Source organism: Ostrinia furnacalis, unplaced genomic scaffold (assembly GCF_004193835.3).
Source record: "Ostrinia furnacalis isolate ACB-3 unplaced genomic scaffold, ASM419383v2 OfSCF1092, whole genome shotgun sequence".
Classification (NCBI taxonomy): Eukaryota; Metazoa; Arthropoda; class Insecta; order Lepidoptera; family Crambidae; genus Ostrinia; species Ostrinia furnacalis.
In genome coordinates this window covers 75,705-102,505 of record NW_021131331.1, presented here as the reverse complement: position 1 = coordinate 102,505, position 26,801 = coordinate 75,705, and the positions used below count along the sequence as shown (strand labels likewise).

Genomic DNA, 26,801 nt, shown 5'->3' with positions numbered 1-26,801 from the left:
CAATGTGTAAAATCAATGCCTGGGGCGCGTAGGCAATGTTTAAAATATTATTGTTCAATAAATACTTTACCTAGGCGTGTATGTAATTCCTAGGCATTGTATAGAATACCAGCTGGCCCACCGGTAATGTAAAACAGATTTTGATAATTATTATTTATGTACGGTTAGGGTGTAGCAAAGAGGGTGCAGGACTTAGCCGAATAACCGAGTTTTCGAACGTAATTTGTATGGAACTGACACTTAGAAAAAAATTGACGGATTTAGTATGGAGTTTGGACTTTTTAGAGTAGTAAAAGGGGGTAGGGGTCATTTTAAAAAACTAACTGAATTACAGAATACTAGGTTAGGATTTATTTTCCAAGGTAATCCTGAATTAGCCTAAATAGCCCGATCTTATTTTCTAGGTAGCCTAAATGGCTACCGGTAGCCGTTTGCATTTTTTGGTCGCCATTTGACCCCCAGAGGTAGCCTAAATGGCGATAATTCGCCTAATCTGGCACCACTGATCGCAAGCACAGATTATACAACAATGGTTGCCAGCATGAAGCTAAAGATAAAAATGGAGGCCACACTTGGAACAACAACTTGAGTCAAATACCTACTTGTCTCTATCTCGCTCTCTGTGGGCCGACCTCTCTTTTTAGTGTGGACTGTAGTATTGCTATCTCCTTATTTAAATCTCCTAGTAAATTCTTCGAAATAGCCAATTCACTAACCAAATCAGAAGTTAAACAAATAAATAATTAAATATTTGAACTACGATTACCTAGTTAAATTAAAAATCACAAAATTGTCGGCCGTTTAGTCTTAATGTGTTGGCGAATCAGGGAATTACAATCCCAATTCCTGGGAAATCGGTACCATGTGGCAACATCGACCCAATCCGGCCCATCATGGCGGTTGTTTACTATTTTGTTTAAGCAGTTAATTTCGTCACCACTCACCAGTAATTCAATTCGATCGTAAAATGGCAGCCAAAATCACGGTAATAATATCATATAGTATTATAGCCTGACCAGGAACATAAAAACCCTCGCCATGTTGCGGAAAACTAATGGTACTAATTTCTTTTAATGGCAACAGTAACTGAAAACTTCATTGACATGTCACCTTGCATGTCAGTCTATTGCTGTCAAAGTGTAAACAAACTTTATTTTAAATGTGCGCAATTGGTTTTATGAATTAAATTGCTAAAATATTTTTATAGTCGTGAAAGAAAAGTGGTTCACAATGTGTTAAAGTATTTGTCGAAGAGAAATACTAAGAGTTCGGACAATATTTTCATTGAATAATGTTTCCGACAAACAGTGGCGTAGCGTGCTATCTCGGCACCTGGGGCGGGAGACCCACTTTGCCGCCCCCATAATTAAATTTCGCAGGCAATGAGGTATCTTTTATTTATTGAAGGTAAAATAGGATGAGCGGTTTTACAAGCGGGTTCTACGGGCCTTATGAGCAGCGATGTCAGAAATAACTTTGTCAAAATCAATATTAGCAGCCCATTCTTGTTCAATCGATAATATAGCCAAGTTTGACAGTCTAGCGGAGCTCATAGTAGATCTGAGGTAATTTTTTATTAGCTTTAACTTCGAAAAACTTCTCTCACAACTTGCAACACTAATCGCCAAAGTCAAATATATACGAATCAAGATGACTATATTTAGAACCGAAATTCCGAGATTTAGTTTTTGAATGAACTGGAGGAGCTCCAGTGGTCCTTTACCACTTATATCTTCCTCTGATTCAGAACAGGCAACAAACTGCTGGAGACGCTTCCGCTCCATCTGAAACTCGTCCTTGTCAATGTCTTCTAATACATGGGAAAGATCACACTCGAACTTGCTGTCCAAAAGTTTCGCTGGCATCAAAAATCCGAACTTGTCCGATATTTCTTGAATTTGCTGGAATCGAGTCGTCATTTCTTGAATGATCTTGTCGAATGATGCGAACACCTCTCGACGGATTTCCTGCTCGTGAGACAAAGCTGCATCTTCAGAAGATTCATCGCCATGCATGCGTTTTTTTCTGCGAATTCTTCTCGTTTTGAGTTCGATTGCGAGTTTTTCGCAGAGAGTCTTAGCAAAGTCAATTGCTTCTTGCACGAAACGGTCTCTACTTTCCACTAAGAGGGTTTTCAAAGCGTAGAGTTTCTGAGCACACTTATCCACACTTAGTCCTCGTTGCTGCAGGTAAATCTGTGCGTCATCTACTTCAGGTAGCACTGCAGCCCAAAAGCCAAGAAAAGTTAGAAAGTTTCGTCGGCCGTTTGGTGTAGTGGTTCGAAACGAACTACTATTCCGGAGGTAGCGGGTTCGATTCCCGCACAGTACAAACAGTTGTGTGCATGAACATATTTGTTTGTATTGGACTGGGTGTTTTCTATGTATAATAAGTATGTATTTACAAAAAAAAAAAGTATTTAAGTATGTTTATATCCGTTGTCTAGTACCCATAGTACAAGCTTTGCTTAGTTTGGGACTAGAAGCGCAGTGTAAAATGTCTAAGGATATTTATTATTTATTTATTATTTAGTTAAATGACTGCATGGCTGTCAGGAAAAGACTGACTCCCGATCTTGTTTCGGAAGTTTGAGATGAATCTGTTAATTGTTCCAGTACCTCAAGAACTATCTCAAACTTATTTTTAAGCATCTTGACAGCTACATGTCTAGCGCTCCAGCGCGTTTCAGTGACTCGTTTCACTGCTTGGCCTGTGACGGCAACCAAAGCGTTCCATCGAACAGTTGATGCAGAAAAGAAGGCAAATAGCTTCTCCAGAGTTCCAAAAAACGTCACGGAATACACTGATTCAGAAGCAGCGTGTACCCCAGCCAAGTTTAGCGAGTGGTTTGTGCATGCAACGTATAGAGCTTTCGGATTCAGTGCTTTAATCCTGGCTTGAACTCCATTGTGAATCCCTGATATTGTGGCAGCATTGTCATAAGCATGTCCTCTCAGATTCTGTATGTCCAGTCCGTCTGATGTTATCTTCGCGATTATATCATTGCTGAGATCTTTTGCATTTTTTCCTTTTGGTTCGAAGAAGTCAATGAAAGATTCTACCACGGCGACTTTTTCTCCTTTGATATGTACGTATCGCAGAACTTGGCTCATTTGGTCATTGTGGGAGATGTCTGGTGTACTGTCGAAGATTACGCAATAATATTTAGCTTTTTGAATACGACGGATGATGGTGGATCGAACTTGCTGTCCTAGTAAGTTTAAAATTCATTCTGGGTTTCTGGAGATAGATACGAAACTGAGATATTTTGCCGCCCCCGCGAGCTGGCCGCCCGGGGCGGGCCGCCCCCTCCGCCCCACCCACGCTACGCCACTGCATGAACTCAATTCCGATATTAATATCGGAATTCCGATATTGAGATGTAATATCGGAATCCAATATCGGAATTGAAAACCTTCCGATATTACATGCCCTATTGACAACCCAGCTCTAGATATTTCCAACAATAAACAAATTATCAAAACAACATATTGGGCGCCAATATATGCAAGTAGAATAAAATATTAATATCAGGTGCGATTGTGGTCAAATACCTGCCGTGTTATGCATTAAAAAAATCGGANCTCGATTGATGGTTTCATTTAATTTATTTAAATCAGGTTACCTATAATAATATTTTTTCGTTAATTTATGAAAATATCAAATTAGCCCGTAATCCTGAATCCTGATACATAAAGTTAACCTATTAATTTAACACAGGTACGACTGTACTCAGTGTTGCACTATCAAATGCAATTGAGGCGCCTCTATGCCAGGGTTTTTATGTTCCTGCCCCCCTAGACAAAACGCACTTTTTGATCGAATCGAAAATCGAATCCGTCAAAACTCCATACAAAAAAGGGGCTTTTCGACCACTTATCGACTGGTTTGCGATTATAATTTGCACTTTGTCTAGACCCACTGGTCAGGCTATACCGTGCCAAAATGCACATTGAACCATATATGAAGCTAAATAGATAAAAATGGAGGCCACACTCCGAATACCCACTTGAAGCACAACCTATGTATCACTATCTCGCTCTCTGTGGGCAGACTCTCTCTTTCTAAATAAACAAAAAATATAAATTTGCTCAAAGTCAATGAAACTCAATGTAAAATCTTTATTTCTTGACATAGGTATCATTAAATGATAAGTGTAAATACTGGTAAAACGAAAAAATAGGGTTCCGCAAAATATGTAGATAATGTAGTGCACGCACGCGAAGCCGCGGGCGGAAAGCTAGTTTTTAATAAATGTAAAAATTCGTAGTTTTGCCAATAGGTTTTCTTCGTTCATAAAGCTAAGTCAGGTTCCTAGTTTGAAGTTGAAGATATTTATAAACGACAAAATCCAGTGCCGTCGTATACATTGACGTATACCTACTGCGATTGATTGCGGTGCGATTGTCTTTCAATCTTCGAATCGGTAGGTTCCCCACTACATCGGTCCCAAAATCCTGGGGGGTACCAGGGGGTGCCTTAGGACTTATGACGGGGGGGGGGACATGTTGGGGGGACCACGGGTAAAAGCCAGACATTTCATTTCAATATAAACTTACTGTAATTATTTAATTATGAAAAAATACGTGTCCATTTTTTTTTTATTATCTGTTTGACGCGCTATAAAATTAAAAGACTAAAATCTTTAGTAGGAATTATTTCTGATTTAATTCATTTTTATGTTTAATTCTACTGGCCTAAATGGACGTATATACCTTCCTAGTATTTTCATTGTCACATGAGATTATTTAGCTTATGTTGATCGCCTCAAGTCTTACGTTTTGGTTAATGCAGCCTATATTTCGTAAAGTGCTTTCTTCATCATTAACCGTTATATTTTTATCTATGATTAATTAACCGTGTCTGTCGTGCTGAGCTAAATAAATATGACTTCTATTATATGACTACTGTGTTCTGAATAACGTTACAATTAAATAACTCTAACGTTATTCAAAATTATTATTTATAGATCGCAGCCATATCATCAACCAATAAAAATCGTCGAATTTGCTGCCGAATTAAAAAAAATATCTCTAGCCAATGTTAACGCCGTATTCATCTCACCGGTCAAATACTCCGCTGTGATTGGCTAAACACTTGAACAGGTGCTATGCGTCATCCGCCATAACGTAGTTCTTGTAAATTGTGAAAGTGCGCTTTGTTTGCTAAAAAAAATAGTGAATTCAGTGTGTATTTGTTGTTAAAGGTGTATCAAATGTGTAATTCATCATGACTGAATGGTATAGGATGAGAAACGGATTCAACAACAAGCATAATTCGTCGGAATTATCGGTTGAAAGTTCATGTGAAATGTCAGACTCTTATAATATGTTTTCGGACAATTTGAGTCCAATACCGGCTTCTATTATGCCAAGGAAGCTGGATTTCAGCAGTTTGGATGACGATGATGGCATCAGGGATGCGTCGCCGGCCCCACCGTCGTTTAGTCCTCCGTACAAAAGAGTCAGAGCCCTAAGGTAAGGTATAACTTTCACTACTCGTATTCTATGCACAAAATAACACGTTTCTAGTGGTTTGAGACGTTACTAGCATAAATTTTAGCCATATAATGACCCACTAAATACTGTAAGATTGTTGTTGTTTATGTTTTCGGGGTTTTTCATATTGATATCTGTTAGGATCATGATTAGTGCATACCGAATCTAAATAACTGATTCTCCTGAAACGTACTGATTATGTATCTATATTAATATTATAAAGCTGAAGAGTTTGTTTGTTTGTTTACTTGAACGCGCTAATCTCAGAAACTACCGGTCCGATTTGAAAAATTCTTTCGGTGTTAGAAAGCCCTATCACGATACGAGTATTAGACTCAGAGCAACAATGAAAAATGTTGCAAAAACGGGTTCTCACGCGTACGAAGTCGCGGGCACAGCTAGTTGTATTATACAAACCAAAAGATAAGATCATTAAATAATTTTTTGCCAATTGGGAATTAGAAAGGTTCAAATGATATGGGTTTTCTATAAACCTCAGTGATGAATGAAATGAACATTTATTATTACTTACTGGTAAATCATATTATTATACTTCATGGTTTCAATGAGACTCCTTCCAAATTTTGATGATCACCTTTATACTTACAAACATTACTATGAGGTTCAACAGTGCATGGGATTGCAAAGGGTGACATATAAACCAAGTAGCTTTCCACCTGTGGCTTCGCCCGCGTGGAATTTTGTCTGTCACAGAAAAACTTTATCGCGCGTGTCCCTGTTTCAAAAACCGGGATAAAAACTATCCTATGTCCTTTCCCGGGACTCAAACTATCTCTATGCCTTTCATCAAAATCGGTTCAGTGGTTTAGGCGTGAAAGAGAGACAGACAGACAAGAGTTACTTTCGCATTTATAATATTAGTATAGAATTAGTATTGATCACAGAGCTCTATTCAATGCTGTGTGTTCGATTTGATGATTCACTTAAGCAAGCATTGTTTGTGAATACAGGCGGTAATCTGTAAGTCTTATTTAAATGCATAAATCCCAACTTACTTTTATGCTATAGAAGGTGCTAGAAAGACATTTTTTGTTGAAAAACAATGCATATTATAACTAAACAAGATGCTACAATGTTTACCTTGACATTATGTTGTGTGACTATGCCTTTCTATTGAGAAATGGGTTGTAAATTGCTAAATACATAATAATGCAACCATAATGTACACATTTTTTTAATGTTCAAAGATTTATTGATTTTTCAAATATTGTACCTACTATGGATTTAGTTTAATTTTTGGGTCCACCCCTATTAGGTATTGCTTTCACCAGTAGTTCTATTATTGAAAGTTTTAGGCTGGGTTGCACCATCTTACTTTGACTGTAACAAATGTCAGAAATCTGTCAAACTCCATACAAAACACACCGGTTATTGTTATTATAGTTAGTTACGGTCAAATTTTTGTGGTAACTCAGCCTTAACCCTTAAAACTTGAACATCATCATATCATCTTCATGCACACAAATCGAACCTGCAATCTCTAGAATAGTAGTTCAGTGACTGGTATGTGAACCATACCATAAACATACATGGTCAGTACCTCAGGCACAGGTGACAAAAGTAATAGACTAAGAGCTGGTGAACGCCAGACCTACGTCATTTTATATTTATAATATTTGGACAATTTTCACACAGCGCCAGCTAGCCCCAAAGTAAGCAACTTAATGCTTGTGTTATGGGTGCTAGCTTAACGGATATACTACTTATATACTTTTTTTTTTTTTAAATACATAAATATTATACATAGTCACACCCAGAAATTAAATTTCATCATTTCAATTTCTGCCCGGCCGGGAATCGAACCCGGGACCTCTCGGCATAGTAGTCCGTTCTGAACCACTACACCAAACGGCCGAAAAATTTATAAAAGTTCCTCAATCCCAAACTTGTTGTTACATGTCCAATTTTGCCAAACTGTGAACTTGTTACAACATGTCAACATTCTTTTGAAAGTGGTATTTGCATTGTTGACCTGGGTACCAAATACCATTCAAACTGGTCTGTTCTATGGCAGTTATACCATATGACTCATGGAATAATCTAGTGAAATGAAACAGGATTTTAGAATTTCGTTTTTCTTTTAAAATCTACATAATTTTTTTGGCTAGTCTTGTCTGTGCTATGTTAAGTATGGCATATTATGATGTGATAATAGTTTTTTATAGGCTTGGAAGGAATTCATAGCTTTTAAAAGCTTGGATGGAAGTAATTAATGGTTTTTTGATGACTTATGATGGTTTTTGAACTGTATATTACTTGTGTTAGTTATTATGTTTACATAAACACATAAACCGCTACCATTGTACATGTACGTATTTGAAGTAGGCATTTTTGTGTTAGGTAATTTTAAATCCTTATTTTTAGAAGAAAAGTAAAACTACTGGCCATAAGTCTCTAAGTCTCTAAGTATTATGGACATACGCCCGTATTCACAAACGATGCTTGCTTAAGTGACGGAAAAAATTGAACGCATAGTGTTGAATAGAGCTCTGTGATTGGTTCGTGTGTGACCGTGTGCGACCACACGCACTGTGAGACCTCATAGTAATGTTTGTGAATACGGGCGATTGATTGCTTCCTATGTTACAAATTACATTCCCACAAACACAACCTCCCTTTGTACCGTCGGCTAAACCTCGCGAACTTAAAATTCGGTTAGATTCAGTTAAAGCACAGTTATTTCGAACAAAACAAGACCATCTGATCCGAACAGCTGACTGCTACAAAAAGTCCGCCCACAAAAAGTGCATATGAATCACCTTGTGTACTGACAATGGATTTACGGCCTTATTGCGAGGGCGATAAGGAAGGTCACAGGATTAAGGTGTCTACCTGCGCGTGCGCCCTTAGTTTGGATTTGTGAATGTTTAAACGTAAATAGATCTAAGACGTAGTTTTTACGGCTTTGCTCGTCTTAAAAAACTTTTTTCGGCTTGCGCTAAGTTGCTCACGGGACATGGCAACTTTAAACATAAACTTCACGAATTCAAACTAGTTCCGTCTCCTTTTTGCGAGTGTTCCACTGATGATGTCTGTCATGAGCAGTCTGCCCATCATATCTTGTGTGGGAGTGTGATCTTTGGAAACATGAACGTGATATAATGCTTAATTCAATACAACATACATCTGTTTCCGCAATTTATTACACCGATCTTGTCGCGACAAGGAAAAATTTCCGTGCTTTTAAGCGATTTTGTGAAAAATATTATTGGCAGGTAGTTGCTAATTACTCATAAGATAGGCCCCCTTAATTTAATTTATTGTCCGTGGTGCATAATCTTTTTCTTAAAGGGTTTTTTTTAAACCTTTGTTTGTCACCTGTCATCCGCTTTGCAATGGAGGGAAGTCGAACCTTAATTTCGAACTCCTCCTATGTTCTTCTGATTAATTTCGTTGCGGGTCCAATGACAGTTTAACTTTCCCCCGGGACAAACTTTACCTTCATTGGTTGGGGTTTTGTGGCGGTCAAGCTGTAGATCCTGGCTACACAGGAGTTGCAGTGGTGGGAACGAGAGGTGGGAATAGTCCCGTTGCGCTAAGTTGGTTTTAAAGATTTTTTGGTTTTTCCTAACACATTACCTATTGACTAGAAAAAAGAAAGAAGAAGTTAGCGTTTATCAGCGAACTGACTTAAGTGGATTTTGGTGTAGGTCATGTGGAAATCCTTGGGGGATGCCTTTGTCCAGCAGTGACGTCTTTCGGCTGCAACGAACGAACATGTCTCTAAAAAATTGGACGATTTGAGAAGTATGTTCAATATACATATGTATCTCGGCGCAGTAATGACTCCATAGAGCGTCTCGTAGTACAGGGAAAAGTTGAGGGCACCAGACCACGTGGTAGATCACCAATGAGATGGACAGACCATATCAAGGCCGCAACTAAGTGCTCGGTTAGCGAAAGTACCCGGAAAGCTGCAGTCCGCGAGGAATGGCGCCGTATTACGTGGAACATCACTCTGAATAGTGATTCAAAATGATGACCACGACCACTCTGACAAGAGTGTACCGACTGAGAAGAAGAAGAAGTTCAATATACATCAGTCGTCCGTTTGTAAGAGCGCACATAAATTGGTTATTTTTCGTGTGCGGTCGTACAAATGGACGACTAACGTCTGGCATGAAACGTCTTAATTGAATTTGTATTGTAACTGGCAGCTTCGCGCGGGTACGGGACTATTCCCACCTCTCGTTTCCACCGCTGCAACTCCTGCGTAGCCAGGATCTACAGCTTGACCGCCAATAACCCAACCAGTGAAGGTCAAGTTTGCCCCGGGGGAAAGTTAAACTGTCATTGGACCCGCAAAGAAAATAATCAGAAGAACATAGGAGCAGTTCGAAGTTAAGGTGCGAGTTCCCTCCAGTGCTATGTGGATGACGAGACAAAACAAAGTCCCTGTCATTCGCTTTGCACTTTCTTCGCGCGGGTAGTAGAGAATTATGCCTATTACAGATTAGTTAGAGAATATCAGAATATCTACCTATGCTCAATGCAGTATAATTATTGTAAGCCTAGGCCACCAAGCAGACCACCGATTTTCTATCGGCCGATAGTTTAGTCGGGCAGTTAATCAGTATGGGCATCTATGGAACTGCGCACATTACACCGATTGATTCTTCATACAAATTAGAATCGGGCCCAACTATCGGCGGACTAAAAATCGGTGATCTGCGCCTAGGCTAAGTAGAATTCCCTACATCGCCGTGAGTCAGTCATTCATCCTAATTTAATTTAACAACGTTGCATTTACAACTACGCAGTCTCCGTGAAAATAATTAAGGTGGTTTCCCACGGCCGTGATTTTACGGGTGATGCCCACTAAGACCACGGTTGGACACGCATCGCTGAGAATACTCCGGTGGAGCAATGTTGTATCCTGGATTTTAAATCACTGCAGCACCGTGGGAAACTAACTTATTATTACAAAGATATTTGTCAAGATGTGTACACACACGTGTTTCTACAAATGTACTGGACAGATGCACTTTTTGTAAATACTAAGTACTTCTCATAAACTAAGTATGTTTCGCATGTTTTTGGAAACCTTTTAGCAATGAGAGCGCACATAAACTAATGCTAAGGTAGCGCACGCTAGCTAACTAAAATCTTTGCAAATAGTGTGGGAGTCCTCTAAATATTTATGGTTTGCGTCCTTCGTTTTAATTGGTCACCATACAAAACTGGCGTACAATTTAGGCGGTCTTATCATTAGAAAGTGACCTCTCCACGTCACCCTGGAACAGCAGGAATTTAGATAATTCTATAAAATGTCCAAGTATATTTATTCATTTCACATCTCAAACAAATACGTCAAATGCCCCATTGTCCTTCAACTCCCCACATCAACGGAAATTCACCCTAAAAGCTCGAAATCTATAAGAATTAATAGTACCTACCTGTGAAGACTACAAGTTTCATTCTTACGAACACAACGCGATAAGGGTCAAAATGGAGTCAATTCCTAAGGGTGAAAAGGAAGCACGTGTCTTCCGATCTATTGTCCATAAGAAGGGTGAATTACAATGGAAATGTAGCAAGATGCGTAGCAAGTATAGTTTACCGTATATTTTTCAAGGATATTGCATTCAGGTGTTGTCAATGATATTAAAGAACTATAGATATGTTACGTTCATAGAAATTACGATTTTAATCCGTGCCGAGCTATTCCAAATTGCACACATTGACAAATGTAACTGATAAGTGAAACAAAAGATACGAAATAGCACGCAAATGAAAGAGATAGCTATAGTTTTAACGATTCTGCACTAACTAATCTATGTCCGCAGCGCACGCATCCTTATCGCTCTAACGTCAAAACAAGATCGCTTTCTCTTTCTTAACTTGAACATGGCGCATGGCGTCTTGATTGTTTGCATAAATAACTGAATATAAATACTAAATAATTTTGCATAATCACATGTGGTAAGAGATCCCTTGTATTTTGTTTACTTTAGAGTCATAATTGGTACACTTTCGAAACACACACGATGGCATTTTTTATTTATTTTGGTAAGAACACAGGAACTTACGGTGTGGTACACGCGATTGCGCACGACGCAGGCCACACGAAGACTAAACACAAGACGTCCCAATTGGGACGTATTTGAGTATTCACAGCGCGAGCGCTTATAACATATCTGCTTTTGTTTTTATATAATATCATTGGTTGTTGTATTTTCTAAAAGATCGGTTTGTACGACCCGATTGAGTTAAATGCGCACCTCGCCGGAATGCGACTCTTCCTCGCACTCACCCGCACACCTTCCCGCGATCGCCCCGTCCGGACCAGAACCACAGAATAAGTAATAGTACAGGTACAGAAGGATTACTCCGCAAGACGATTTAAATAAATGCGAGTCTTGCTACGACGCGATACAGTGGAATTCAGCTCGCACAGCACTACGTACCTACAATTTTATTCACCTACAAGTTTTGTCTCTTTCTATCGCGTGCCTCTGAACTTTTCTTACGCTGTTAGGGTTGCTGTCTAGTGAAAAAATAATTAATCTTCTTATTTGTAATGAGGTACGTACGTAGGTAAAGTATTACTGTTATTTTACCTTTGTAAAAATAACATTTCAAATATACCTACTTAGGATTAAAAAAAACTTATTTTATTACAATGTCTTCATTGATACCTATTTTAACACAAGACGAATAAATTAAACATACTATTACAGAAAAAAAGAAGAATTCTATACTATCCTAAGAATTATTGATTACCGACATGGCCAACATACCTTTCATCATCATTCTTTGGGAAGCGAAAAAAAAGATAAATCCGGTAGATTTCTTTTCGAATTTAAACACCTGAACGCCGCACAATATTTCTTTCTCTTTATGTCCATTTTTAAATAATACTTCGATCATAGAATTAGGTACTACAACTCACGCCAGAGAGTCCTGACGGGCGCGCGCTTGACACTCGACTGTTATAATACCCGCCGGCGGGGCGCTTCGCTGTAGGTAATTATCGGATGTACCGCGCGGAGTGAGCCAGGCCTGATTCAGGTGTTGTATTTTCTAAAAGATCGGTTTTTACGACCCGATTGAGTTAAATGCGCACCTCGCCGGAATGCGAGTCTTCCTCGCACACCTTCCCGCGATCGCCCCGTCCGGACCAGTGTGCCTACCATGAGTTTACTTTAGGTGAGCTCGCTAGCGAATACGTCAAAAAATTCTATGAAGATTTTATTTCTTGAAAGTAGCCGCTAGGGGCGCTGCACAATATGTCATAAATTTAAGTGTCATTTTTTTACGCAGTCGCTAGCGAGCACACCTAACGTAAACTCATGGTAGGCACACAGAGCGGCGATGTGACGTCACGGCCGTCAGGTGCGCATTTTAATCGACCGGGTTGTAGTTTTGACACTGTTATTAATCTTTGGATGGTTTTTGGTGTGTTTTAGCGTCTTTATACGACGTTATCTAGTACTAAATTATGAATGCTTGTACTATGGGACTTGACAACGGATATAAACATACGTATTTATATATTTTACATAGTCTCGTCTCCGCATATGTTGCTTCGTCTCCGCTATGGCATAATGGCCCTTAGCAAACGGGCAGTTTTTCTTGGCAATAATAATATTAATATGGATTTCGTAGGTTCGTTTGAAAACTTAGTCCACTGCTGGTCAAATACTTTTTTTATGGAACAGGAGACATAGTAGTAAACGGAAAAACCGAGAAAAACAGAATTTTAATACATAATCAATCACTTATTTCCAGCATTGTCCAATGTACCTTACGCTCCATATAATAAGTTGTCCGTCTACCCGCAGGTTGTTCGACAGCCCCCACACTCCGAAGTCGTTGCTGGAGAAGTGTTCGACGCCCTCCCACCACCCGCCCCGGTCGAGGCTGTTTCCGCCCAAATTGAACGCGCCGACGGGTGAGTTACATTTTATTCTTCTTCTTCTTTTCGCGTCGACAACAAACCTACAGTGTCAGCCCAAAACTCCGCCACCTCCTCCTGAGTGCAGTTAGTTGGGCACACTGGCACGACATCAGGTGCTTCATCGACTGGGGAACAAAACCGCACCTGCACTCCATGTTTAAGCCATCCAAGAATCCCCACCTGACCAGATTGTCCTTACTACGGCCAACCTGCGTCCGAAGTCTATTTAAAGACTTCCAGGTAAGCCAGGGGAGCTCATGTCCAGGTGGAGGACTCTCAGTCACAGGGACAAAAGGACAGGGGAGATCAGCTCTCTCGCGCCATAACCTGCATCTCTCTTTTGACCGATCGTCATAAAGGAGAGTCTTTTTTTCTACAAACATGGATAGACTTTTGTGTGTATCGCGAGAAACGCGCGTAGACGGCGCGTTTAAAAATCGCCGTGTGCATATGCTCTAAAGTCCGGTCGCCGAGCGATAAGGATAGGTAGCTTGGGGTCATTGGCGAAATTCTACGTGCTCGGCGACCGGACTATAAGTATTATGATGGTGACGAAGGCCTCAACGATATTCAGTCTCATGTCGCATGGGACTCACGGTGAAATTAAGGCGCTAAGAACAAACCTTAAATTAAGAGCTGTTGTTAAATATTTGTTTTCTCATTGCAGGCATGCCGTCAGGATCCAGTCATCACCTCCACCCGCCGTCTGGGGACGAAGACAGCGCGTTGGGCAGTCTACCACCTGACGACATGGATGACTCGAGACCGCGGCCCGCCGCCAACATCAACCCATTCACGCCTGATGGTAAGACAAGACTGTTCTACCAGTCATTTAGGATGAGTCGCGCAGAACATTAATGTAGCTATAGTCTGGTCTGCGAGCACGTAGAATTTTGTCCAATGACCCCAAGCTACCCATCCTTATCGCTCGCGCGTAATTATGTTGCTGTCGCGCTCGCACACTCACTGATACGCGAGCGATAACGCATCGCTCAGAACATATTTCTAGCTGCTAGATGGCGAGACAGATTGTAGTCGTCATCATCATCACCACTCAGTCGCCATCATCAGGCAATTTAGGACGAGTTAAGAGGGTAGAGTGATTTGACACATCATCATCATCATCATAGGGTCGAGTGATGGAGAACACTAACCCTCTGACCCTCTACTGTGTCACCGTAGTCATCATCATCACCAGGTATTTAAGTTTAGCTTCTGCATGCCTCCGACGGTGAGCCTAGTCATCATCATCATCCATCATCATCATCATCATCATCATCATCATCATCTACATCCCCCGTCAGGGGACGAAGACAGCGCGTTTGGCAGCCTGCCGCCCGACGACATGGATGACTCGACACCGCGGCCCGCCGCCAACATTAATCCATTCACGCCTGATGGTAAGACATCAACATCATTAGCTAAAGTCCGGTCGCCGAGGACGTAGAATTTCGTCCAATGACCCCAAGCTACTCATTGTTATCGCTCGCGCATAATTATATTGCTGTCGCGCTCGCACACTCACTGCCGCCGCCCGTCGCACAGTCGCGACAGCAATATAATAACGCGCGAGCGATAAGGATGGGTAGCTTGGATCATTGGACAAAATTCTACGTGCTCACAGACCAGACTATAGAGACTGGAATTCGCTGCCTGCTGCAGTCTTTCCTGAACACTATCATCGGGGCCTTTTCAAGGCGAGAGTGAATGCACTTACAGAGCAAATATGTACCATCCTAGACTGCATCTCACTTAACACCAGGTGCGATTGCGGTCAAATACCTGCATTGTTCTACATAAAAAAGGTCATTTAGGACGAATCAAGCAGAATATCAAGGAGTAGAGAATATAGTAAGGTTCTGTCAGTCGCCAGTGGCGCCAACTATAGCACAAAACGAAAACCCCTCATTGACTAAGGTCTCAACTACTCAATGAGGGTTTTCGCGATTGAAAAATCCGCCAGATGGCAATACATTGACGCGAGGTCCAAATGCTGCATGATTGGTTATTTTTGACATGACATTGACAGATATGTCAAAATCCACCAATCACGCAGCATTTGGACCTCGCGTCTACGTATTGCCATCTGGCGGATTTTTCAATCGCGAAAACCCTCATTACAAGTGCTTGGTCATCATCATCATTTCAGCCACAGGACGTCCACTGCTGGACATAGGCCTCCCTCAATGATTAAATTGCGAGTGTTTAAATAATAAACAAAATATCTGTTACAGGTCAAGCGTTGAATAAAAAGAAACGGGCGTTGTCGAAAACACCGACGTGGGATGCAACGCCCGAGCAACCTGCCAAAAGACTCAGGGTAAGTTTGAATTGAATTTTCAATACTTCTACGCGTGAAAATAATTGGAATAATATTTCCCGCTTTTGCAACATTTTTCTTTACTGCTCCGCCCCTATTGGCTGTAGGGTGATGTTATATAGCCCAAAGCCTACCATAAAGGCATAATAAGTCCGATTTTTTCATTGTTTTGGATCTTAAGACAATTAAGATAACCGCAACATGGTGGGAACTATATTCACACTGCCGCAACATGGTGGGAACAATATTCCCACTTCCGCTAAATGGTGGGAACTGTTTTCCCACTGCCGCATAAAGTGTTCAGGCAACAGAAAGTCATTTATGCAGGAAAAACTACTACAAGTGGATAATAATAAACCGTATCATGCGTTTAGGAAATAGAACCTTAACTTCGAACTCCTATGTTCTTCTGATTAATTTCGTTGCGGGTCCAATGACAGTTTAACTTTCCCCCGGGACAGACTTGACCTTCACTGGTTGGGTTATTGGCGGTCAAGCTGTAGATCCTGGCTACACAGGAGTTGCAGCGGTGGAAACAGTCCACCAGCTTAGTCGATGTTATTTCATAAGTAGAAGTGCGCACACACCGATTTGGTATCGCTCGATTCCTCATACAAATTGCAAGCCGACTCAAGTATCGTCCTTCTAAAAGTCTGCAAAAGTTCTTACTATCTTATATTTAACTAAAGCCCGGTCCGTGAGCACGTAGAATTTTGTCCAATGACCCCAAGCTACCCATCCTTATCGCTCGCGCGTAATTATATTGCTGTCGCGACTGTGCGACGGGCGCCCGCAGTGAGTGTGCGAGCGCGATAGCAACATAATTACGCGCGAGCGATAAGGATGGGTAGCTAGGGGTCATTGGACCTAATTCTACGTGCTCACAGACCAGACTATAGTACTGTTATGAAAGCTTGTTTATTATTTATTTATTTATCCCGCAGGAGTCAAACATATCCCGGTACAACGTGGAGTTCATAGAGCTGGGCGTGATAGGTCGCGGGCAGTTCGGACGCGTTACAAAATGCGTGAACAAATTGGACGGATGCGTGTACGCGCTCAAACGGTCGTTAAGGTATGTTGGACTTTAACGCGAGGGGATAAGGTTTACAATGTAGTGGACGACGTCATCATCGATAAAAGTGACTCGAGAGTTTCATGCGACTCTAGATACTCTTAAGCTACTTTGAGGTGACTCTAGACACTGAGGCGACTCTAGATACTCTAAGGTGACTCTTAAGTCTCTAAGGTGACTATAGAGACTCTAAGGTGACTATAGACTCTTAGAGACTCTAAGGTGACTCTAGAGTCTCTAAGGTGACTATAGACTCTGAGGTGACTCTAGATACTCTAAGGTGACTCTAGACTCTAAGGTGACTCTAAAGTCTCTAAGGTGACTATAGACTCTGGGGTGACACTAGAGTCTCTAAGGTGACTATAGACTCTGGGGTGACTCTAGAGACTCTAAGGTGACTATAGACTCTTTGAGACTCTAAGGTGACTCTAGAGTCTCTAAGGTGACTATAGACTCTGGGGTGACTCTAGATACTCTAAGGTGACTCTAAAATCTCTAAGGTGACTATAGACTCTGGGGTGACTCTAGAGACTCTAAAGTGACTTTTACAGTCATTAAGGTGAGTTTAGAGTCTGAGGAGATTACAGAGACTCTTGGGCGACTCTAAGATGACTTTAGAGATTCTTAAGCAACTCTGAGGTGGCTAGCGACTTTGCTGCGACCCTGTAGCGACTCTGTTGCGACGTGGAGTTCATAGAGCTAGGCGTGATAGGCCGCGGGCAGTTCGGGCGCGTCACTAAGTGCGTCAACAAACTGGACGGCTGCGTGTACGCGCTCAAACGGTCGTTAAGGTATGTTGGACTTTAACGCGAGGGGATAAGGTTCACAATGTGGTGGATGTTAACATCATGGTAGGAAGCGACTCTAGTGACTTTGATGCGACGCTAGCGGCACAGAGGCGACATTTGTGACTGTAGTGACTCTGCTGAGATTTTGAGACAACTTTAGCGACACACAATCGACTAAGGCAATTCTAGCGACTCTAAGGTGATCGTAGCGACTATGAGGCAACTCTAGTCACTTTAAGGGGACTCTAGAGACTCAAAGGTTACTCTAGAGACTCAAAGGTTACTCTAGAGACTAAGGTGACTCTAGAGACTCTAGGGGTGACTCTAAAGTCTCTAAGGTGACTATAGACTCTGGGGTGACACTAGATACTCTAAGGTGACTCTAAAGTCTCTAAGGTGACTATAGACTCTGGGGTGACTCTAGAGACTCTAAGGTGACTCTATAGACTCTAAGGTGACTCTAAAGTCTCTAAGGTGACTATAGACTCTGGGGTGACACTAGATACTCTAAGGTGACTCTAAAGTCTCTAAGGTGACTCTAGAGACTCTAAGGTGACTTTTACAGACATTAAGGTGAGTTTAGAGTCTGAGGAGATTACAGAGACTCTTGGGCGGCTCTAAGATGACTTTAGAGACTCTTAAGTAACTCTTGAGGTGACTAGCGACTTTGCTGCGACCCTATAGCAACTCTGCTGCGACGCAACTAGTGCGTCATCATCATCATATCCCGCTACAACGTGGAGTTCATAGAGCTAGGCGTGATAGGTCGCGGGCAGTTCGGGCGCGTTACAAAATGCGTGAACAAATTGGACGGATGCGTGTACGCGCTCAAACGGTCGTTAAGGTATGTTGGACTTTAACGTGAGGGGATAAGGTTTAGAATGTGGTGAATGTTAACATCATGGTAGGAAGCGACTCTAGTGACTTTGATGCGACGCTAGCGGCACAGAGGCGACATTTGTGACTGTAGTGACTCTGCTGAGATTTTGAGACAACTTTAGCGACACACAATCGACTAAGGCAATTCTAGCGACTCTAAAGTGACCGTAGCGACTATGAGGCGACTCTAGCCACTTTAAAGGGACTCTAGAGACTCTGAAGAGACTAGAGACTGGTGCGACTCTAGCGACTCTGAGGCGACTCTAGTGATTAAGGCGACTCCAGGGCGACTCTGGCAATAATAATTGTACTCTAGCGACTCGGAGTTGGACTTTAACGCGAGGGGATAAGGTTTAGAATGTGGTGGATGACGTCATCGTCATGATAACATGCGACTAGCGAGTTTGATGTGACTAGCGTAACTGAGGCGACTCTAAGATGACTGTAGAGACTCTGCTGGGATTCTGAGGCGACTCTAGAGACTCTAAAGCGACTCTGATGTGACTCTTAGATACGCTGAGGAGACTCTGGCGACTCAGATTCTAGCGACTTTCAGGCAACTCTAAGAAGACTAGATACTCGCTGCGATTCAGAGACTCTGAGGTGACTTTAGCGATTCTAAGGTGACTGTAATCTCTGCTGAGATTCTGAGGCGACTCTGGAAACTCTTGAGGTGACTCTAAAGAGTGAGTTGACTCTAGCAACTCTGAGGCGACTTTAGCGACACTAAAGCGATTCTAAGGTGACTGATCTCTGCTGAGATTCTGAGGCGACTCTGTAAACTCTTGAGGTGACTCTAGAGACTGAGTTGACTCTGAGGTGATTTTAGCGACATAAATGCGAGTCTAAGTTGACTGTGGCCTCTGCTGAGATTCTGAGGCGACTCTAGACACTCTGAAGTGACTCAAGAGACTCTGAATCGATTCCACGACTCTGAGGCGACTTTAGCGACACTAAAGCGATTCTAAGTTGATTGTGGCTTCTGCTGAGATTCTGAGGTGACTCTGGAAACTCGTGAGGTGACTAGAGACTGAGTTGACTCTAGCAACTCTGAGGCGACTGACTTTAGCGACACTAAAGCGATTCTAAGTTGATTGTGGCCTCTGCTGAGAGATTCTGAGGTGACTCTGGAAACTCGTGAGGTGACTAGAGACTGAGTTGACTCTAGCAACTCTGAGGCGACTTTAGCGACACAGAAGCGATTCTAAGGTGACTGTGATCTCTGCTGAGATTCTTAGACGACTCTTGAGGTGACTTTGGTGACTCTAAACGTCTCTGAGGTGACTCTGCTTACTCCGAAGCGTTTGGGGCACGTTCGCTACACTATTTATACAATAATGGAAATATTTTAGTCGGCCGTTTGGTGTAGTGGTTCGGAACGGACTACTATTCCGGAGGTAGCGGGTTCGATTCCCGCACAGTACAAACATTTGTGTGCATGAACATATTTGTTTGTATTGGATTGGGTGTTTTCTATGTACAATAAGTATGTATTTACAAAAAAAAAAGTATTTAAGTATGTTTATATCCGTTGTCTAGTACCCATAGTACAAGCTTTGCTTAGTTTGGGACTAGAAGCGCAGTGTAAAAAATGTCTAAGGATATTTATTTATTTATTTGGCTTTAATTTGTTGTTAATTTACTTGTGTATGTTTATTGTAGGCCTGTAGCGGGGTCGGCGGCTGAAAGGGCAGCGCTGACAGAGGTTTACGCACACGCCGCCTTAGAGAAGCACCCGCATGTCGTCAGGTAATTCAAATTCTTTATAGGTTTAACCACAGAATAATAATAAGTACTACGTACANCATCATCCTCCAGCCAAGAAGAGCGGAGAAGTAAAGAAAAATGTTGCAAAAACGGTAAATATTATTCAAACTATTTTCACGCGTACGACGCGGGCACAGCTAGTGTTGTATAAACAAACTTACTCTCACAAGAAAAACAAAGAAGATTTTTTTCCTATATTGGCCTGCATCTCACCTGATGGAAACTGATGATGGCTGAAGGTGGAAACGAGCTTCGTCGTTAATTCGAAAATAATATAAAATTACATTTCCAATACAGACGGCATGTCATATAATAAAGGACATTTTGAAACAAATGTTTAGTAATATGCTGTCGTCGGAATTGTGTCTAGAATATCAAACAAATATTTTTCACCTTTCAAATTTCTAGCACCACGGACTTAGACTGACGGCAGACAGATATAGGTAAGTATGACCTATGTCGGTCTGTCTGTCACGCACGTGTTACATGTATAGGTAGACATAGATAAATTTCAAACAATACTTTATGATATCATGCTGGGTAAAAAATAATCTCTTATGCTAAGTTTAAAACAGTTGTTAGTTAACAAACATTCATAATTACATGACTTCTATCATACACAATAAAAATCTATTTACTTCGATTACTTAATATTATCTATGTCTTAAATTGAAACATATACCTACGGCTTGCAAACATTTAACTCTCTCTTAGTTTTCACATTAAATTCAACTCAAAATGTAGGCATTATTATGTCAATCAATTCCAAGCAGTATGACTCGGTACCCTCATGAAAATACACAATTAATTACATCAATCAATGCACATTTTACAAGAAAATATGAAACATGACATGAATCAGGAGGCCTCCATTGATGAGGCCAGAACCTCATCTTGGAGGCTCTCCATACCACAGCACAAAACTGCTGCTTTTAGANTAATAATAAGTACTACGTACAGAAGTTTTACTTCGCGAAGGTATTTAAAAAAATGTATGCTCAATGTCATTAACAATATGGTGTAATTTAGCCTGTCTCAAGAGTCAAGCAAGTTTGTCAGAAGTTTTGTTGACAAACGTCAGTGATCGGTACTGCGCCGAAGCTATAGGGCTGACTTCGGTAAAATGATGTGACGTGAGGTGCCAATCTGCAGAAAATGGCGGAGGAAATACATGATTTAGCATGAATTATCATGAATAATATTAACTACTTATTTACCTCTCAGTGTCTTGAGGCAACTTAAAAAAGTACATTCTGTGTTTTTATTATTATTTAGGCAGTTAAATACTGCACAGTATTTAGTACACCAATTTCTTTATTTTTTTCCATCATACACAAGAATACGCGTGCGTGAGTCAATGTTCGCTCGTATGTGAGGCCTTGTCGAATAGTACTCTTGTAGGGGGCAATCGTGCGTGTTTTGTTTTCGATGTAAACTCGCGGAGATGAACAGGCCTGGTTTAACGCTTAACTGAGTCAGTGCCTGAGGTCAGCGAGACTTCAGATGTGCCTCAGACTTGTTCTTTTCATCCGCTACTTCTTCTTAACACAAGCCCATTATAGTGTTTTATATGGGCTGATTGATTTAAATTATGTTTCATTGAATAAACAGATGGTTGCAGGTCGCTTCTAAAGCCTGGTCCGTGAGCACGTAGAATTTTGTCCAATGACCCCAAGCTACCCATCCTTATCGCTCGCGCGTAATTATATTGCTGTCGCGACTGTGCGACGGGCGCCCGCAGTGAGTGTGCGAGCGCGACAGCAACAGGCTTTAGTTAAGATCTTACACTAATACGTTGTCGCGAAGTGGTGGTAGGGGAAGCTATATTTGGGAAGTGTACAAGTACCCTGGAAAGGGCCTATGTGGGGCGTAACTCCTACATTAAAGAATGCTAGGGTAATAAGGATGCTATGAGGATGTGAGTGATGCTGAAGGGTCGGGAGAGAGGTGGAATGAAAACGACCAGTTTGAGTGACTGTTAAAAATACACTGATTTATTGATATAACGTATTCAATGCGTTTGACGTTAATTTGGGTCAACCGCGCAAACGCTTACTTAGCAATAACTTATTAGCTATATGAAAAGTGAATACGTTTGTACGATAGCTCGTACATCCTAAGTACTGAATAAATTCATTTGAATACTTTGACGAAGTACCGAAGTTAGCCGAATAGTGTAGTCAGACCATAATATAGTTAATATTCCTTCCGAATAGAGCAACAACCATGAGCTGTCAAACGAAACCGATTTTGGATGACACTGGATGTCATTTGTGTGTCAGTGGTCAGGATTGTTTATTTGTTTATATTATGTTTATTGCATCATGTTGGTATTATTATTCAATCCACAGATATTACTCAGCGTGGGCGGAAGACGACCATATGATAATCCAGAACGAGTACTGCGACGGTGGCTCCCTCCAACAGAAGATGGAAGCCGGACCTTTGGCGGAAAGCGAATTGCTGTTACTACTAGCGCACATAGCTGACGGATTAGCGTGAGTAACTTTAAACACTTCGTTCACTCATTCAATCGTTCATTCGTTCAATTGAATGATTACTGCGACCGTAATTCTTCAGCAGAAGAGAGCGAACTATTTTTGCTGTTAATGCACATAGCTGAAAGACAAGCGTGAGTAATTTTAAAATCTTCTTTCACTCGTTAGCTCATTCATTAGTCAATCACTCATTTGAACGGTTGGAGATGTAGCTGGAATGTGATGGGAACCAGACAACTTATAGCTGAGGGACTAGCGTGAGTAACTTTAAAGACTTTGTTCACTCATTCTTTTTGGGTGTGGGCTTACCGATGACCTCATGGCGGTAGCAGGAAGGCGCTGGATGCAGGCCGCTACCAACCGGGCGATGTGGAAATCATTGGGGCTTATGTTCAGCTGTGGACGTCCTGTGGCTGAAATGATGATGAGGAGTGGTTTTACCACAATAGTCTAGTGGCGAGTACAAAATTGAACGCTTTGTGTAACGTGTTTAGTATCGTGAGTAATATTAAACAGACGTCCGTTTATTCATCTAAACTAGTAGATGGAGGGAGAGTGGTTTTTTGAGCTGTATTGTTTCCAATTAATGTTTAAATAATTGCCATGGATAAACAGCGGATTTTTTTTAAACAAACCATGAAAAAGCTTTCTGTGTTTGTAATGTCCACATCTGACTTAGACGGGTAGAGAAGAGGTAAACGAATTTAAAGACAATACAGCGGCGTGGAGCCGAGATATGTGGAAATAATGAAATGTAATCGGTCATTCAAAACACTTCTCCGCTCCGTTCTGCCTTGATAACCGGACCTAATGCTTTGATCACACACTGTATTTATTTCTTGATGATTATTTAACTATTTACTTAAACTCACCACACCCCAACCGTCACGTTGACGTGTTACGCGCGTTCTTTCGTCCTTGGGCTATAGCTGAAAATCAGTGGTTTGCTTTTAAGTAAACCAATTACTGAGCTGTTGCCGTTTTGCATTGCTGCGACACACATTTCTGTATAAAGTGTGTAGCTATATTGTACGTCATAATGTTTTTTTAATTCTTTTTTTATATCTGTCTTACCATACCATGTCATATTGTCCTGAGGGTACTATTTTATCCTACTTTTGGTACTTTCTGTTTGTAATGTGTGTTTCTGTTATGCAAATAAACGTTTTATCTATCTATCTGTCTATTTTAACGTAACCCTCAATTTCCCCACAGCTACATCCACTCCCGAGCGCTGGTCCACATGGACGTGAAGCCGGGCAACATCTTCCTGTGCAGCGCCGACGTGGCGCCGGCCGACAGCGACGACGGCTACGACGACGACGAGCCGCGCCCCGACCACCTCTACAAGATCGGTGAGTGTAGACTGGAGGGGAGCGGCGAGCGATAGGGGAGCGGCGAGCGATAGGGGAGCGGCGAGCGATAGGGGAGCGGCGAGAGACTAGGGGAGCGGCGAGAGACTGTAGGGGAGCAGCGAGCGATAGGGGAGCGGCGAGCGACTAGCCTGGCTGGCTGGCTAGCTTCTGTCTACCTAGTGACTACACTAGACCAGCTCGTGTCTGGCTAGCTTGCTAGCTGGCTTGCTGTCTCCAGCTGGTGCAGGACGTGAAGCCGGGCAACATCTTCCTGTGCAGCGCCGACGTGGCGCCGGCCGACAGCGACGACGGCTACGACGACGACGAGCCGCGCCCCGACCACCTCTACAAGATCGGTGAGTGTAGACTGGAGGGGAGCGGCGAGCGTCTGTAGGGGAGCGGCGAGCGACTAGGGGAGCGGCGAGCGTCTAAGGGAGCGGCGAGCGACTGTAGGGGAGCGGCGAGCGACTGTAGGGGAGCGGCGAGCGACTGTAGGGGAGCGGCGAGCGACTGNCAAATTTGACAACTATGTTCTTTGGACGAGTAATATTCGGGCTGCTTTGCGGCACACGATGGATGTTGACGATGTCACGTGTAGACATTGGCAGTTTGATGACCTGAGCGATATTCTCAATGATTGAGATTAAGTTCTCTCCTCGTTTCTCAGGCAGATTACTAATTTCGAGGTTACAGTTGCGCGCTCTCTGTTCCATGCTCTCAAGTTTTGCCTCCAGGTCAGCTATCCGAGGTTCATTTGACTCCATTTTTTTCTCAAATGCCTGGACTCGGTTCCTAACATCTATTGTGTTCTTTTCGAGATTGTCATATTTATCGCTTAGGAATCGGACAGAGGTTTTAACTTCTTCGAATTCTTTCAATAATCTAGAAAGCGTTGCATCGTGCTTCCCGAACCATTTCTCCATCATAGTCGACATACTCTCTTGGAATGCCTTAAATTCTTGTCGGAGCTCGAATTCTTGACCTTTCCGGAGCGTAACGTGGTGTGGAGGTGAGTCTTTGTCGCTGAGTGATTCATCTATACTCATTCCACCTCGCTCAGTCCCGTCTTCATGTGTAAAGGTGCTATTTTTTGCTGCCATGATGGTGAACTCAATACGGGGACTCTAAGTGATAGGTTACTCTGCGTGGAATACACAAATAGATGATAACACATTCTATTCTCTTTGTTCACAGTGAGGCGTCATTAGATTTGGCTGGAGGCCCCAAAAGCAATTACACATTTCCGAAAGACTTCGTATTCGGCGTGTCCACGGCAGCTGTGCAAATCGAAGGCGCCTGGAATACAGACGGTATGTCAGCTTGCCAGTTGTTACCCTATTAATTAGCTGGCAATCTAGAGATATTATAATAATGTTTCGTATCCTTCATCACATTTGGTTGTCTAATTAATAAGCTCTTCCAGAGCCTATGACAAATAATTTCCTATGTTTGATGTTCACCACATTTTTCTGCAATCCTCAGGAAAATCAGAAAGCANTTTTTTTATTTATTGTTCACAAAAGGATACACATCAAATATATAGATACACTTGCCAAACTGCATTACAGTTTGTCGGCAATAGTTCTCGTCCTTAGTTTTTCGGGCTCAGTTGCACCAGCCTACTTCAACCGTTACCATAGCAGTAAAGGTAGCATTCGGATCAAGACGACCGCGACGCGAGACCGCGACTCGAGACCGCGACCGGCGACCGCGACCCACTGCTTTATATGAATTAATAGGAAGTGCTGACGGATGCAAGCGACCGAGTCGCGCGACGTGTGGGCGTGGCCTGCCGGCTACTTGCGTCGCGCGACTCGGTCGCTCACAAGGCAGTGCCGTGGCGCGACAGATGCAAAATGGCCGTGTTTTCTTCGCACGAAGACGAAATTTTAATAGAATTAGTAAGTAAAAACGCACCTTTATTCGATACGAGACTTCAAGCTTACAAAGATAATACTGTGAGAGACAATATTTGGGAAAACATTGGAAAAGCATTGAATAAAACAAGTAAGTTCAAATGATTCATATTTTTATTAGAAAAGGTACTTATTTTTATTGTTTACAGATGGATGGGATACAACCGTTTAGTTTAGTAACTGCAAGCATACTGAGTTTCGTATGGGTCGCACGACTCGTGTCGCGAAGATTCGTAAAAGTAGCTGTGGCCCTGCGACCTGCGACCGGTCGCCGGTCGCGGTCTCGAGTCGCGGTCTCGCGTCGCGGTCGTCTTGATCCGAATGCTATCTTAACTGGGTGTTTTTTGTATGGAATTTAATAGATTTTTGAAGATTATTAAAGTTACAGCAAGATGGCGCCACCCAGCCCGAGCATTCATTGTGTTTCCTGCTAATTACTACACTATACTATATCTACTCATGCAATACTTAAAAAATTACAACCACTACAACAAACAATACAGTTCTTGAGCTTATTTCTTAAGCAACTTACGAAGGCGAGCGAGCCCCACCTGTGTGTGTACGTGTACATGCTTTAAACTATAGTGCAATGTCTATCAAAAAACTTTTGAAAAACGAACGAACAGTAGCGAGCCACCACACATGCAAAGCTCACTCGCACTCGCGAAATTAACAACTACACATTCATATTTTATACCCAATTATCTCCCTATCATCTCACTCATCCGACGGGCACATCGACAGGTAGTGTTTTTTTAGAATGTTCTTTAGCTGTATCTTCGAT

General features: G+C 42.0%; 2 protein-coding genes across 2 annotated transcripts; one reads left to right on the top strand and one right to left on the bottom strand.

Annotated features, from left to right (window-relative positions):
* Nucleotides 1-1,723: 1,723 nt before the first annotated feature.
* LOC114351116 (zinc finger MYM-type protein 1-like) lies at nt 1,724-3,113 on the bottom strand (the record flags this gene model as incomplete). Its single annotated transcript, XM_028302181.1, has 2 exons — nt 2,619-3,113; nt 1,724-1,967 (listed from the first exon to the last, which is right to left on the bottom strand). Coding segments are annotated over exons 1-2 (739 nt in total), but the record flags the coding sequence as incomplete, so codon positions are not given.
* Nucleotides 3,114-5,083: 1,970 nt separating this feature from the next.
* LOC114351115 (wee1-like protein kinase) lies at nt 5,084-24,495 on the top strand. Its single transcript, XM_028302180.1, has 9 exons — nt 5,084-5,477; nt 13,304-13,413; nt 14,087-14,224; nt 15,654-15,739; nt 16,684-16,814; nt 20,144-20,230; nt 22,600-22,746; nt 23,962-24,105; nt 24,381-24,495. Exons 1-9 carry the CDS (start codon nt 5,230-5,232, stop codon nt 24,493-24,495), a joined length of 1,206 nt encoding a protein of 401 aa, XP_028157981.1. The 5' UTR covers nt 5,084-5,229.
* The last annotated feature ends 2,306 nt before the right edge of the window (nt 24,496-26,801 follow it).

Coding starts and splice junctions, on each gene's coding strand:
- LOC114351115 (XM_028302180.1), top strand. CDS start 5,230: ATGACTGAATGGTATAGGATGAGAAACGGATTCAACAACAAGCATAAT. Junction 14,225..15,653: donor CAACCCATTCACGCCTGATG/GTAAGACAAGAC, acceptor TATCTGTTACAG/GTCAAGCGTTGAATAAAAAG. Junction 24,106..24,380: donor CACCTCTACAAGATCGGTGA/GTGTAGACTGGA, acceptor CTTCCTGTGCAG/CGCCGACGTGGCGCCGGCCG.